At 42.2% G+C, this 15,316-nt stretch overlaps 1 protein-coding gene and 1 long non-coding RNA gene across 3 annotated transcripts in view; one reads left to right on the forward strand and one right to left on the reverse strand.

The window, feature by feature from the left end:
- LOC128400844 (uncharacterized) overlaps window positions 1-15,316 on the forward strand; it is an 88,612-nt gene that overhangs the window by 22,448 nt on the left and 50,848 nt on the right. The window lies entirely within an intron of this gene.
- Window positions 1-15,316, reverse strand: part of SLX9 (SLX9 ribosome biogenesis factor) — a 32,535-nt gene that overhangs the window by 15,535 nt on the left and 1,684 nt on the right. For both annotated transcript variants that reach the window (XM_053363424.1, XM_053363415.1), the window contains exon 2: window positions 14,929-15,031. In XM_053363424.1, coding sequence (XP_053219399.1) covers window positions 14,929-15,031 — 103 coding nt within the window. The remainder of the gene's footprint in view (window positions 1-14,928; window positions 15,032-15,316) is intronic.

Raw genomic sequence — 15,316 nt, forward strand, 5'->3', positions numbered from 1 at the left:
TTGTATTTTATTGCCACAATTCAGTCCCCAATTGTGCAAATCAGCCAGCCAGCAAACTTGTGGCCAACCATTTTGTACCAACAAACAAGGGATGCACACTTATTTATACAAGACGATGCAGACACTGCTGTAGATGCTTGTAATGAAAGTCTAGTCGTAAAGTAGGGGCCTGAAAATACTTCTCTCTGTGGCAAGATTGCTTATTTCAATTCCAAGATTTCTACTATTCTATGATAGCAGACCTAAGCTGGCACTGTGAATCAGTGTATCATCTGAGCAATTTAGCATCAGGCAAGTTTTTGAATGGCTTATATTTCTAGTGCTGTATCTCCTGACATTTAAGTATGATTGCTGACATGTGACTAGATATGTCAAAGTATGTGTGAGAGTGAAGGAACTGAATACATCTTCCTGCTAGCAACTGTTTAGTAGCAGTTGCTTAACTCTGCAGTCATAAAGCATAATTGCTCTGATTTACAAGGGAACATTCAGGCTTTTGGGGGTTGGGCAGGCTAGGGAAGTCCAACACACTGAATCAAAATCTCTCTCTCTCTCTCTCACACCCACCCACCCACCCACCCACACCCACACCCACACCCACCCTTGACAATGCTTTGCAAGCAGGCATCTTCAGCCTTATCATTCAAGTTTTCATTTCCATGTTCAGGCACAATGGTAGAAACACCCCAGGAGAGAAGATAGGTACCATTTCTCTTCCACAGTCCTCCAGTCCTCCCAAACACCTTTTGAGGATCAGCAAAGCATCGGCACAGGCCAAAACACCCTACCAACTCAAGGACACTAGAATAGTGCACCCAAATCCCCTAAAACTCTGTGGCCACAACCACAATCTGGTAATTGAGAAACTAGCAAGTCAATGCTAAAAAGAAACATAAGAAGGAGACCTGTGAATCCTCATTTGCCTTAGTTCCAAGAAATATTTGAAAACCATGCTCTATCAGGCTGTTCAAAGACAGAAAGGAATTATGAAGAAAAGATCATCATTTTGAGGGAAAGAAAACTGCATCTTAAAAGAAGTTCAAAGTGTTCAGTACACTTAACCTTAAATGCTGTAACACATCTTTTCCAAAAGAAATTGTAGCCGCTCTGAGCCCAGCTTCGGCTGGGGAGGGCGGGATATAAATAAAAATTATTATTATTATTATTATTATTATTATTATTATTATTATTATTTCATTTCTTTTACACCAACAGCACTCTGGTTACAGGTGAAGGTCTGAGGGAAAACACCAAACATTTATCATTTTTACACGCCTGTTTTACAGAAGGAACAGGCACGTGGGATGCTCATTTCTTTAAGTGGCCCAGTGTTTTGAGAAACAACTGAAGCCATTCTCCTCCAGCAACACCTTGCTTAAGTACCATGGAAAAGTTAAACACCTCCATGTAACAACCTCTTGGCATCTCAGAGAAAAATGCCATCAGTATTTGTGTCAGTGGTAACCACAATAACAACACGTTATACTGAATGAGACACCTTATACTCACCTTATGAGACACCTTATACTCACGTTATGAGACACGTTATACTGAATGAGACACCTTTCAATTATCTTCTTCAGAAAATTGAGTATGAGAGCACAGGGCGAGACTGTAATGCCATTATTCCTTGCAGAAGCAAGTATATGCCTGGACCCAACCCACCCTTAGTACAGAACACTCACAGAGTGCGCTTGCACTAAGATGGCTATCAAGTTACAAAACTCCCTGCTCTTTCTTGGTTTGAAATTCAAATCTCAGTTTCAAATTCAAAGCCTCACTTTACATAAACTAAATTGCTTAAAAAATAACCAACCTCTTTTGCAAAATCAAGGATTTGCCTTTGGCCAGATAAGTCCTGCACAGGCTAGCCAAGCATAAACTGAAGCCCAATACTTATTGATTCCCTAAACCACATCCCCCAGTCCTTCCGTCCTCTCATTGGTTGCAATGATGTCTCTCTGTGCAGGACAATAATGACAAACACAATTAAAAGCAGAAATAAGTTCATATCATAGTTTCTTCAACCACCTAAATGTCTATTTCCTGCAAGTTCCTGTCTGCCAGCTGTTTTGTTTACCTTGTTCAGTTTGAAGTTGAAAGAGCATGACCCATGTGATAAATAAGGATGGGATAGCTCAATTGATAGAGAAGCAGACTCTTAATCTCAGATTCCGCGAATTTGAGCCCTGTGTTAGGCAAAAGAGTCCTGCATTGCAGAGGGTTGGACTGGATGACCCTCATGGTACCTTCCAACTCAACATGATGACAATAATATGTCCTTCCAAACAATATTGTCCAGTCTCTTGAGCTCTACTGAAATAGGCTCAGTTGTGCACGCTGGGTCCACTCTTGCAGGGTAAGAGAAGTATCAGAAGGGGAGCCTGGGAGACCTCAAGCAACAAAGTCCAGCCTAAGAAGGTCAACACAAAAATTAGCAAGGTTCTTGGGCTACATCTCAGGGATACTTCACAAGAGTGAGAAGGCAGCCCTGTATCAGGAAGTTTTTAATGTTTGACTTTTACTATGTGTTTATATGTGCTGTAAGCCACCAAGAGTTGCTGGGGAAATAATAATAATAATAATAATAATAATAATAATAATAATAATAATTATTATTATTATTATTATTATTATTATTATTATTATTATTAACATAGCAGTTCAAAAGCACACTAGTGCAGCTAGCTAGATAAATAGGTACCAGTGTGGCGGGAAGGTAAACGGCGTTTCCATGCGCTCTGGCTTCTGTCACGGTGTTCCATTGCACCAGAAGTGGTTTAGTCCTGCCGGCCACATGACCTGGAAAGCTGAAAGTGGACAAACGCCGGCTCCCTCAGCCTGAAAAGAAAGATGAGCGCCACAACCCCATAGTTGCCTTTGATTGGACTTAACCGTCCAGGGGTCCTTTACCTTTACCTATTATTATTATTATTATTATTATTATTATTATTATCATCATTATTATTATTATTATTATTATTATTATTATTAAATCATTTACCTGATATAGTATTTCTTATTTTGAAGGCGTGACTGAAGTAGGCTGGCAATTTACCACTGGCAGCAACAGGAGTTTTACTGTGCTTGCAACAAAGAATACTGTATAAACCAGATATAAAATGAGAATTGAAACTGAGCACTTTGTGGTATGTTTGAAGATCATTCCCCACAGCTGACCTTGGACAGATTTCCTAAGTTTTATTAAATGGGATTTTATCACACACACTCACACACATGCACGCACACACACACACACATCTTGCTTCTAATAACCCACCAGATTCACACTAAAATAATAATGAAGGGATGAAAGGTTGTAATCTGGGAATATTATGGCCTTGTGTCTGCCTAAATTGCTCTAAGTAGATTAGCTGACTTGACATGACATTAAGCTGAAATCTGTTCCTATTGCAGCTGCACAGAGAAAGCAACTTCACTTCTGTTATGTGAATACTCACATTAAGTATTAGGCGTAGTTTCTTTAGAAGAGAATAGTGACATTTGGTAAATAAAACAATATGGAAGATAACAGAGGGCTAATTTCAAAGTATGAGGAATTCTGTTTAACAAAAAAATAAACTAAAATACTACATTAACACACATGTTCATGAAGCCATTAGTTTGAGCAAAGACTTAAGGTTTTGTTTCTTTTTACAAAAATCACTCAAGTACCACAAAGCATAGAATTTGAAATCTTAGGACATTCACTCGACCTTCCTTGCTGTGTAAGCACTACGGTCATCATATGGTAATCACACTACGGTCTCATACAGGGCGAGTCCTTTATAAGAGGCCCCATGGATACAAAATACACATGGTCCACAGGGCCTCTTTTAAAAGACTCACCCTCTATATTGTGCTTGCATACAATTTACCGGTAGCTGCAGTGCACTCACCCTTTTTTATAACAGTTGTTTTTATGAAAGGTTTCTCAGACTTAACAAGGGTACATGCAACATATCTGTTTTCAATTCATAGAGTCCTTTCCACAGGTCAGTTACATACAGTGTGAGATGCCGCTGCCATAGACATTGTGAGGTTGTAGGCGGGGGGGGGGGGAGAGGAAAGAGGCACATTTTCATGGTCTTTCTGCCCTCAGAAGCTTTGGTCACTGCTTCTGTTTTATACATTCATGTTTAAACACCCAAGCATCATCACCTGCTCCCTCCACACAGGCATTACCTCCTACTCCACATAAACACACAAAGCAAGTTGTTGTTGGAACGTCATAGGATTCTGCTCTTCAGTTTAAAAAGTGGCAAGAGACTGGCTATTAAATTTCTTTAAATGTAAAAGCATTATATCTTATTAAAGCTTCTTTTTTAAAAAAGGACTTAGCATTAAAGCATTCTTAGCCTTAGGACTGTCTCATCCACCTCCACCAGCCTGGCCAGGTGACCCACCTAGACCAAAAGAGATAGAAAAGGCTTTCCATTGGGGTTGGGATTTTGCCTGGGCAATAATGGTATTCCAACAGAGGCTGCCGAGGAGAACCAATGCCAGACCTCTTTTGTGTTCACTGAGAAACTGACCATCCATACTGCCTACCTGTAAGATCATTGCGCTGTCCTTGGTTGGAAGAGGCGTGGGGCTGAGGAGGGTGTTTCTCTGCTGGCTCTGCCTATACGGGAAGCAAAGTGTCGGAAGGAGGCTCCACCGCTCCTTAAAGGATGCCTCACCAACGGGAGGACAATTCTGAGGTTGGGAAAGCAAGACAGATGGGGCAAGACAACTTTGCTAGGCTGTGATCAAACCCAATGGCACTGAAACCCAACTGATTTCCGGTTCTACAAATGAGGCAGAGGTTATTTACAACATATCCCTTTTCCACTAAAAATGAATTCTAACAACAAAGTATTGGGTTCTTGTTTGAGCTTGTTATTCATTTAAGGCCATAGGCACCTGAAACAGTACACACTGTAGCTAGCTGAGAATTAAATATCTGAGATGCAGTCTCATTCTTGTTTCACCCCTTCTTGCATATTTAGGATGACCACATGGCACAAACCACACAGGTGGCCTACAATGCCTATAGCTTTCCCATGGGGGTCAGTCTGACTCTCCAGAACAAAAGCAGTTCTCCACAGCAACTCCACCCGCCTTATTTCATTCCTCTCTTGTGGCTCTCCAAGGAGGCATCCATACATAATTCAAAACCTATCAGTTCTATAGTAATTAAGCCAATTGATTTGAACTCTGTTAAACTGACCTTCCTATCCGCTTACCACCTGACCTCCAAACATGCAGCAGTTTCTCTATGCAGGTCAACCGAGTGCTCTGGTAGCTCATTTCCTCATGCAGTTACAATGTAGTCAAGAATGACCTGTCCAATCAAAACTTCTTCTCATAAAAACCAAAAAACACCTTTTTGCAAACCACCTCTAGATTTTCTTACAGGAAAGGGGAATATAAATCAAGCAGTATATAAATGTTGTGAAATAACTACGTAAAATAAATCCCCAAAGAAGATTAGGCACACCCCTTAATCTCACTCACAGCACTTGCTTTCCAAATAGAATCTGCGCAACCAACCTGAAATCAGATTGGGACACCACCAAAAAGCTTTCACTGAATGCTGCAGAGTCTGCATCTGCCCCATGAAGAGATAAAATCCCACATTGTTTGACTTAAGAGAAAGGCCATTTAGCCTTAGACAATTCACTTCTTTAGAACTGAATGGCAGAGCCTGTGCCAGCCAGGATTTAAAAGAATAGAACAAAATGTGCAGAGTACTCCTTGCACATTGATGCAGCACTGTTTAGTTTCAGGGAAGGTGTATTTTATTGCAAAATACTAAAGCAAATGGAGTCCTTAGGAAGAACATCTGTTTTCCCCAATGAAATCACTTGTTCCTAGTTCACCCCTTCTGCTGACCATCCCCTCAAAGAGTGTTCTTCTTCAGGGCTCCAAGCAGCCTGAAACAGGAGCCCGGGTGGGTGGGTGTTCAGGCCTCTCAATGTTGGAGTTGGGGGGACTCCTTTTCTCTTTAATCTATTTTCTATTCTGAGATCTCTACATATGGCAAGGGAAGTTTTTCACGGCACAGATGGGAAGACTTGAGGATATGCTCTGTACAGTGGTACCTCATGTTACGGACAGGATCCGTTCCGGAGGCCTGTCTGTAACGTGAAATGTCCGCAACTCGAAGTGCTGTGTCTGCGCAGGCGCACGGTGCGATTTGGCGCTTCTGCGTATAGCGTGATTTAGTAGCACTTCTGCACATGCACAAGAGGCGAAACTCGGAAGTAACCCGTTCCGGAAGGGTTGCCACAGGATGTAACGTGAAAAGATAAAACATGAAGCGGATACAACACGAGGTATGACTGTAATGTAATGAGAAAGCCATTTCTCTGTCTCCCTCTGCCCATATCAGTCCCTCATCTGATACGCTAACATTCTCTGTCTCAAATGGTGCCAACCAGAAACTGATATACATTCTGCCAGACACTGGATTCCTCTCACCCCCAACTGCACAAACCTTGGGGTAGAGGTATTCCAAGAGAAAATAAATGATGAAACTCAACATTTCAGCATATCCCACCCCCAAACATACCAGGGGTCCCTCTGGAGCAGACTGTGCATGGCGCAGGAGACTGGGGGGAAAGGAAGGGGAAATCCCTCCATGCAACACAGGATGTCACCCTTTCAGCTTTATATGTCACACATGGGGCCCTTGCAATAACATTCTGCAGTGGAGAATGGGTCTGTTCAATGTTCCAGCCACCCTATTCCATCCCTGCTTTCTTCCCCGGCCCCCATCAGCAAGCTCTTCAGGTCCACTGAGCATGGTCTACAATCGTTGGGCTTCTTCTTTGCCTACTCAACCCAACCTACAATGTGAGGATAAAAGGAATCAACAGCACTGCAGGGATTTATTTAAAAGGTTCATATCGTGCTTTAGTCACAAATGCTTTCAGGGCACCATGAACTATATCAGAATAATAAAAAACTAATAAAAACAGCAATTAAAACTCACATCAGAATAGAAATTAAGAAAAACAGCAGACATTTCCATAAAGGTCCACCCATCCAGTAAAGCTAGAACATCTGATTTTCCAGGAATGGTTTCAGTTGGTGTGGAAATTGCCATACTTCTGGAGCCAACCAGACCACAGGGAACATGTTCCATAGTCAGGATGCTAACCCAGAAGAGGCCCTTTTTCACACTGCCACCAAATGCATCATTTCTTGTGGTGGAACACAGAGAAGGGTCTCCACGGTTGATTTTAAAACACTGGTAAATTGGACAGGGTGGGTGGGAGATGGCATCAATAGCTTAAAGTTAAAGCTCTCCTCCTGCCAAAGCAAAAATAAACTCTAAAAAGGCTCTAATGTTCTGAGGAGTGAAAGATAAAAAGGACTAGTGGAGATGCTGTGCTGAAAGGATTGCCTGGAGCAACCAGTCTCCCCTTTTCCAAGTAGCAGAAAAGGGTGCAAATGCTCACCAGTGATGCTAAATATTCCACTGAAGATGGAGGACATGGAGGTGCAGACTGAAGCTGAGGGCCTGCAGTTTCCCAATTTCTGGAGGGAATTCCTAACTCAATGGTAGATGAACCCTGCCTATCACTGCCTTAAACAGAGGGGACACAGGATTGCCGCACATGAACCACCAAGGCTTAATGTTTCTAAACCTTGCTCTCCATAAAGACACCATTTCAAAAGAACCATATACTGGCAACCCAGAAAAGCCCTCAGCAGAGTGCCGAGAGGGCACTTTTCAGAAAGCAGCATTGGACAACAACAAGAAGAGACACTGCTAGTGACCATTTTGTAAAATGACACTAGGTAACATCACCATCATTATTGTATTGCTGTGTTGTTGTTGCTACTGCTACTATTTTTATTATGGCTATCCTAAACATTTTATGCACTAAAAAGAACCCTACTTCAGACATTGCCCTTGATTTTTTTAAGTCTTTCTAATAAATTGCACAGAAAGGAGTATAGCTAAAACACTGATCTATTTATTTCACAACTATACGTCAAGAGTTAAGCCAGCAATCTGCAGCTGTTGTGCAGGGAGCTGAACAGAATTCTGGGTTATGAAATGCTGTGGGACGGAAAGTAGGAACCAACATCTTTATCTGAGCCAGGTAGCCACTCTGGAAATGAAAACACGACGGCTTTCTCTTATCTGATTATCCACTTCACCACTACATGAAAGAAGATAAATTTTAAATCTCTACACATGCCAACTGATACCGCAATAGGACAGCCGATCTGTTTCACATTTGTTATTTTTACAAGACTATTAGCCAAGCGGGTGCTGGCCAATCTTGAGACCATTCCAAGATTTCACGTGCCTGATTGGGAGCAGTGCTCCAAGCCATGGTGCATCCTCATGACAGTGTTACTCTTTCCCCTTTTTATTATGCTCTGGAAGAACAAGCTGCCATGAGTGCAATAACAGATCATGATGGTACAAGGAGAGAAACATTACAGCACTTTGGGAGAGGTGCATAAGTCCAGTACCAAAATAAAACGTTTGCTTCAGCAGCACTATGCAGAGATTTATTACTAGTGTAGATGAGCAGAAAGACACAACAAGAGATAGTTGAGGAAAGCCCACCGTTAAACACACCACCCAGTCTTAGACTTCAGATGCTGACATCTTGAGTTTACAGCATCTTAAAGAGTTATTTGAATGTCCAAAGCTCACTGCCAACTCCACACAATCACGGTTCCAATCATGATCTTTTAACATACCCCTGTGCTTTATGTCAGGGGAAGGGAACCTCAAAGATTCTCTATCTTCCATGGGCCCACACCTGACAGCACAGTTCAAGAAGGCAGAGATTCACATCTGGGATGCTGGAAGTAGTTTTATTTCCTATCTGCTGCTTCACAGGCCTGCTTCCACCCATCCTCTAGGTTGCTCTCACCAATATGTAAGATCTTTCAGTGGGCTTCCCTGTGATTTGAAAATCACACCTAATAAGAGATATAAGCCAGACTGTAAAAGTTTGCCATATTTTTTTTCTAACAGTCAAGTTTAATATGATTTATAAACCACTGTCAATAGTAGTTAAACAAAGTTAAACGAAACAGATCCCTACTGAAAGTCTATAATCTAAACACTACAGAAAAAGAAAAAACAAAGAGAGGAAAGGAGGGGTTGAACTGAAAATAAATCCAATCAAAAGCACTAAAAAATTGCAAACATTCATATAATGACTCCAAATTATTATGAAGTGTGCCTCAGATATGGAAGAAGGCATTTCATGGGCCAAAGCCAGAAGCAGCTAAATGGCACTCATTTACTTTTGAATATTAGTTGCCAAACTGCTCACAATCTTTAATTTATTTTTGGGGAAGATGCAACTACAGTGGTACCTTGATTAAGTTTTAATCCTTTAAAGCCCTAAATCATGGTTAGGCAAACTAAGGCCCGGGGGCCAGATCCGGCCCAATCGCTTTCTAAATCCGGCCCACAGATAGTCTGGGAATCAGCGTGTTTTTACATGAGTAGAATGTGTCCTTTTATTTAAAATGCATCTCTGGGTTATTTGTGGGTCATAGGAATTTGTTCTTTTCCCCCCTTCAAAATATAGTCCTGCACCACACAAGGTCTGAGGGAGAGTGTAATGGTCCCCTGCTGAAAAAGTTTGCTGATAGTTCCAGCCCTGTATACCTGAAGGAGTGTCTCCACCCTCATCATTCAGCTCTGAGGGCCTTGTGGCAGTTCCCTCCCTGCAAGAAGTGAGGTTACAGGCAACCAGGTAGAGGGCCTTCTCAGTAGTTGCGCCCACCCTGTGGAATGCCCTCCCGTCAGATGTCAAGGAAATACAGTGGTACCTCGGGTTACATACACTTCAGGTTACATACTCCACTAACCCAGAAATAGTGCTTCAGGTTAAGAACTTTGCTTCAGGATAAGAACAGAAATCGGGCTCCGGCGGCACAGCAGCAGCAGGAAGCCCCATTAGCTAAAGTGGTGATTCAAGTTAAGAACAGTTTCAGGTTAAGAACGGACCTCCGGAACGAATTAAGTACTTAACCAGAGGTACCACTGTACACAACTATATGACTTTTATAAGGCATATGAAGGCAGCCCAGCACAGGGAAACTTTTAATGTTTGATGTCTCACTGTGTTGTTATATTTTGTTGGGAGCTGCCCAGTGTGGTTGGGGCAACCCAGTCAGATAGGTGAGGTACCAATAATAAAATTATGGTGATGATGTTTTGTCAGGCTTTCAGGTACTAATGGGTTAAGTATGTTTAATGCTGCTGCGAAGTATGTTTTAATGCACCTTATGATATTTATTTTAATGTTGTGTTTATTATGAAATACATTTTATCTTATTTTCATAAAATGCTCTTTCTTGTAAAGGGTATAGAAGGGTATAGAAATGCCTTAAAAAATGACTGGCAAAAACAGCTGGAAGTGTGGAAGCAGCCAGAGAAAGAACTGTGCGCAGACGTGTGTCCTGCTTGCCACTCTTTGCACCTCCTGTTCAGGCAAGAGGGTTCTACCTCTGGGTCAAGACAAAGGGGTAGGTCACCCTCCCCCCACTTCCTATAAAAGAACGGTGGAAAATATTTTAGATGTTAACTTGATTTTTAGCCTCATGCATAACCTTTCACTGCCTAGCGGCACCTTAAAAGAGTTCATATCTGTACGAGTCACACATCACTATACTGAAGCATAACTAGGATGCAGTGGTGAATAGGCAGCATGGTGCATGGGGCTAAAACTACACAGGCTTCCTCAGCTCCAGACAGTCAGGGCCTTGCGCTTGCAGGCCAGATGGGAAAAAGGCTTGTGAGGCAGGGAGCAAGTCTTCCAGGGCTCACAGCCAAGGCTTTGTCCATAAACAACCACCGCAGTGTTCAAACAAATTATATTTAGCATGTCAAATGTGTACAGTAATTTCAATGTAGGGCTTATCCGGCTTTGCAAATGAGTACAAACAGCAACCATTTTTGCCAGCCCCTCTGGCACCTACGCATGTGCCAAACAGTGGACAGAGACACTCTACTAGCTACAGAGCTATTCCTTGCCTATCCTCCTCTCCAGCTGGTTGTGAGGAAGGTAAGTTAGTACGAGTTCTGGAGTTTGCTTTGCTTCTCCTTCCCAATCCTGTTTCATCACATCTCTGAGATTGTGCAAGCCTGAGGGGAGGGACCCGATCACTGTAAGCGACTATGGAAGCCTTTTTGGGCTGAAGAATGGGGTAAAAATCCTTCAAATAAATAAATAAATCTAGGGCAAATGAGTGGCTAAAACTAAATGCATTATGTAAATTCCAAGACCTGAACTGCTGGAATAAACAGCAAGGCTTGAAAATTTTGCTTCTGGTGTGCAGAATAAATGTTGCCACCTGCTGACAGAAAACGAAGTAGAGGAAGGGCTCGTCCACACAGCTGTTTAATGTGCATAGCAGGCGTCCTGAACCTCCATTAGTTTTCCATTGTCCATGAGGTTCTCTTCTGGCTCACTGCTTTCCCACATTTCCCCTCCCTCAAACTGGATTTTTTCGCATCCTCTTGTTTTTGGAGCACCCATGGTATGAGAAAATGAAGGACAAGGGAAGGGAAAGTGTAGGAAGGCACTGAACTGGAGCAGAACATCACATGGACAAAAGAGAATTCATGGTGGTAGAGGAAGATTAAAAGGCAAAGGTACCCCTGACTGTTAGGTCCAGTCACGGACGACTCTGGGGTTGCGCGTTCATCTCACTCTATAAGCCTAGGGAGCCAGCGTTTGTGTGCAGACAGTTTTCCAGGTCATGTGGCCAGCATGACTAAGCCACTTCTTAGTCATGAGAACTAGAACAGCGCACGGAAATGCCATTTACCTTCCTACCGGAGCAGTACCTATATATCTACTTGCACTTTAACGTGCTTTTGAACTGCTAGGTTGGAAGGAGCTGGGACCGAACAACGGGTGCTCATCTTGTCGCGGAGATTTGAACCGCTGACCTTCTGATCAGCAAGCCCTAGGCTCTGTGGTTTAGACCACGGTGCCACCCATGTCCCTAGAGGAAGATTACTATCCACATTAAACAACAGTATGGATTGGACTACAGGGGGGTCCCTGAGGGTCCCGTCCATTAGCCTGAAGAGAAAGGGTGTAAACAAAACCAAGCACATCAAGACCTATGAACATTGTGAAGACCAGCCATCATGCTGGAAGATACCAATGAAACTTGAGATTCATTAGTTAATGAGATCATTTAAGTTTTTATGAAACACACACACATCAATGTATTGTGATGCTGAGAACCTCCACAAAGAGAACTGCTCATTCCCACACTGAAGCATCCAAATTTTCACTCACTGCTATTTCCACTTACCATAGAAAGCCCCAGCTTCCTTCCTAACCCTGCCGCTTCAGATGGGAGCAGGTATTGTCCCACTGGTTGCACAGCACTGGCTAACACGGAATTGAATTTGCCAGATGAAATGCAGAGCATTCTAGATTAGTGCCTTGCTATATGAAATGTTATCATCACAAACTATAGATGCAACTTGAGATCAGGAAAGTAACAGCTGCCACATTCCTTATTAAGCACTTGAACCTCTCTAAGGCCATGAGTATTACCAGGCCATAATTAAAATTAAAATTAAAATACTGTATACAGTCATACCTTGGTTTCTGAACAGCTTAGTTCTCAAACGTTTTGGCATGAGTGTTCTGGTTTGCGAACTATTTTTGGAAGCCGAGCGTCTGACAGGGCTTCTGCACTTTGGTTTTCGAACGTTTTGGAAGCTGAACAGACTTCTGGTACGGATTCCGTTCAACTTCCAAGGTATGACTGTACTTAAAAATCTATTCTCATGAGCTAGAAGCTAGACTCTCAATTGTTAAACTCCTTTCACCAACATTTCAGATTATATGACTATTAATACTAACATTTTTCTTCTTGAAATAAGGAACATTGAGTCCCACTCTCTCCAGCTAAAAAATAGCGCAGGGTCCAGCTCAATAATGAGCTCATCTACAGCTACGATCTCCAAGGCCCCTGTGCATCCCAGGGAGGAAAAACAGATTACTAAACATAATATTTCAATTTTATATTACCCTGCAAAACCAATGTTAATAATGCAGAGAACAGCTATAACAGCGACCTTTGTGGGCATTTACTAGACAAAAGCTTAATGCATTTTGAACACTGAAATAGAAACTGCTTTTATTACATACATCATAAGCTTTCATTTTCATTCTGAATGGCTTATCTCTCATGCTTTAGTTTTAATTTTAAATCAGAAATATTTATATCTGAAGAGCTCAGAAGCAACTGTCAGTAAGTCACAGAATGTATTTTACTGTACTTCTTGCAAACCTTTAAACACAAGGAAGCATCATTCTGCAAGGCCAAGGAACGGTGACTCTTCGGCTCAAGCCTTCCACCTCCCCTGACCTGCTCTGACATGGCCACAAGCAGATCCAATGCGTGCACTTTTGTTCTCAAACTCACTTGCATTCCCTACTACATCCAAACTCAAAAAAATCTATTTAATTTGTAAACAGTTTGCCCCTGGCTTCATCCACCCAGTTTTAAACTAATCCGTTTTCCTGACTTTAGATTTAAAAAGTTGGTTTAAAAGCACATCCTCCTCACAGGGGTGCTAGAGGAGGAGAGGGAACAGGGGAAGAGCAGAAAATTGAGGCTTGTGCACACAGCCTAAGAACAGAAGAACAGCCGGGTCCAGGATACTTCCTTGGCTGCGCCTCCCTCTCACAATAAGCTACAGTTTAGTGTTAAATGCAAAAGGTCAGGTGATTTGAGAAACGAAGTTACAATGTGCACGGATGCACTGCCTGAATTTCCACAGGGCAGCACATTATGCATTTTCATTATTGCAAAAAATAAAAATTAAAAAAAAATTAACATTCATAACACAACGGGAAACCTCTCAAAACAATTCAAAAGCAGAAGCCGCCCATGACGCTGCTTTTGCAAGCTAGAGATGATAAGGGTTCCCACCCAATTAATGACTCAGTCCTAGCACGAGGATCCAAGAGGCATCTCACAAGTAGCACATAACGCCCCGCCCCCCGAAGATGAGAAATGACTCTCCTCTTCTTCTGTCTCCCCTCCCCTCTCCCCTCTGGCTTGGACCATACACAAGCCTCCCAATTTACACTTGGTGTTTTGCAAGCCCTAAATAGTTCCTTTGCCCCAGAAATCTCTCTTATTTCTTTTTCCCTCATGTTTGTGAAGCTGAAGCAGACGCTTCTGGCTACTTTATGGTGTAATTTGTATCATTTTCATTAAGAAGTTTAATTAAAATATTGGGGGGTTGGGGTGATAAGCAGCGCATAAGGGCTCACCTACACTTCTTTTGGTGACACATTTTTTGGCATCAGCCCACGCCTTAAAGCGCTGTGCCAGAGTGCTTTTTTCTTCGTGCCCCAGTGCTTTCCCACAAAAATCCACTCTTTGCTGCTGAATCAGAGCTGCAATCTGTAGAAAACCCAAACGGCCATTTGGTCCAAGTCAGCATTAGAAAGTGGGTTTGTTGCCGGGGACGCACAGGGGGGAATGCTCAGACACAGCACTTTAAAGCACGGATCTGTCCCTAGAAAGCGTGAGGCAAAGGCAAGTGTGGATAAGCCCAGAAGTAGAGTGGGCAGTGTACCCTGCTACGTTATTAGAGTGTCTTGTTCCAGGAAGGGCATTCAAATACAATAGTTCAACAAACAAAACAGTTTCATACAAACTGCTTCAAAGGTGTTGCCAGCTTGAGAAAAACCTTAAACTGTATGCAAATAGGGTTAACATCTTCTGGTGGTCTAAAATTCAACAGCTAATGAGAATGCACTTTTTAGTGGAAAAAGTTGTAACCCATTCCAAAGAATCTAGCCAATTTACAAATTGTTGAAGCTAGGAAGAGAATAGGTTTGATTCAGGAAGTGAATTTCTGCATTCTTTGTCACTGTGAGGCAGATGTACTAGAAGGTCCTTAATTCTTACCCTTTACGGCTGAAGAAATGCTTCTCACATCAATGTCCAACGTCTTCACCAGACTTTTTGGATCAATCTTCACTCCAGCAAAGACGTTTGAGGTCATAAATACCTAGTCCCAACACAGACAAGAACAACAAAGAGTCTTGTGACACCTTCATCATGGCATAAGCTCAGGTGGACTACTATACATTTCATCAGATGTGATAAAAAAATGTTAAGAATAAAAGGTGATGTAACTATTCCCTTTGTCCCATGCACTGTTGTTGTTGCTGGCATCTGTCTGTCTCAGGAGACAATAGAAGAGGGCACCTTTGAGAGTAAAGTCAAACCATTGGAGAGTTACAGTGCCTGCTGTAGATAATAAAGAATGATAAAGGAGAGACATGTTTTGTTG

Source organism: Podarcis raffonei, chromosome 1 (assembly GCF_027172205.1).
Source record: "Podarcis raffonei isolate rPodRaf1 chromosome 1, rPodRaf1.pri, whole genome shotgun sequence".
In the NCBI taxonomy this organism is placed as follows: Eukaryota; Metazoa; Chordata; class Lepidosauria; order Squamata; family Lacertidae; genus Podarcis; species Podarcis raffonei.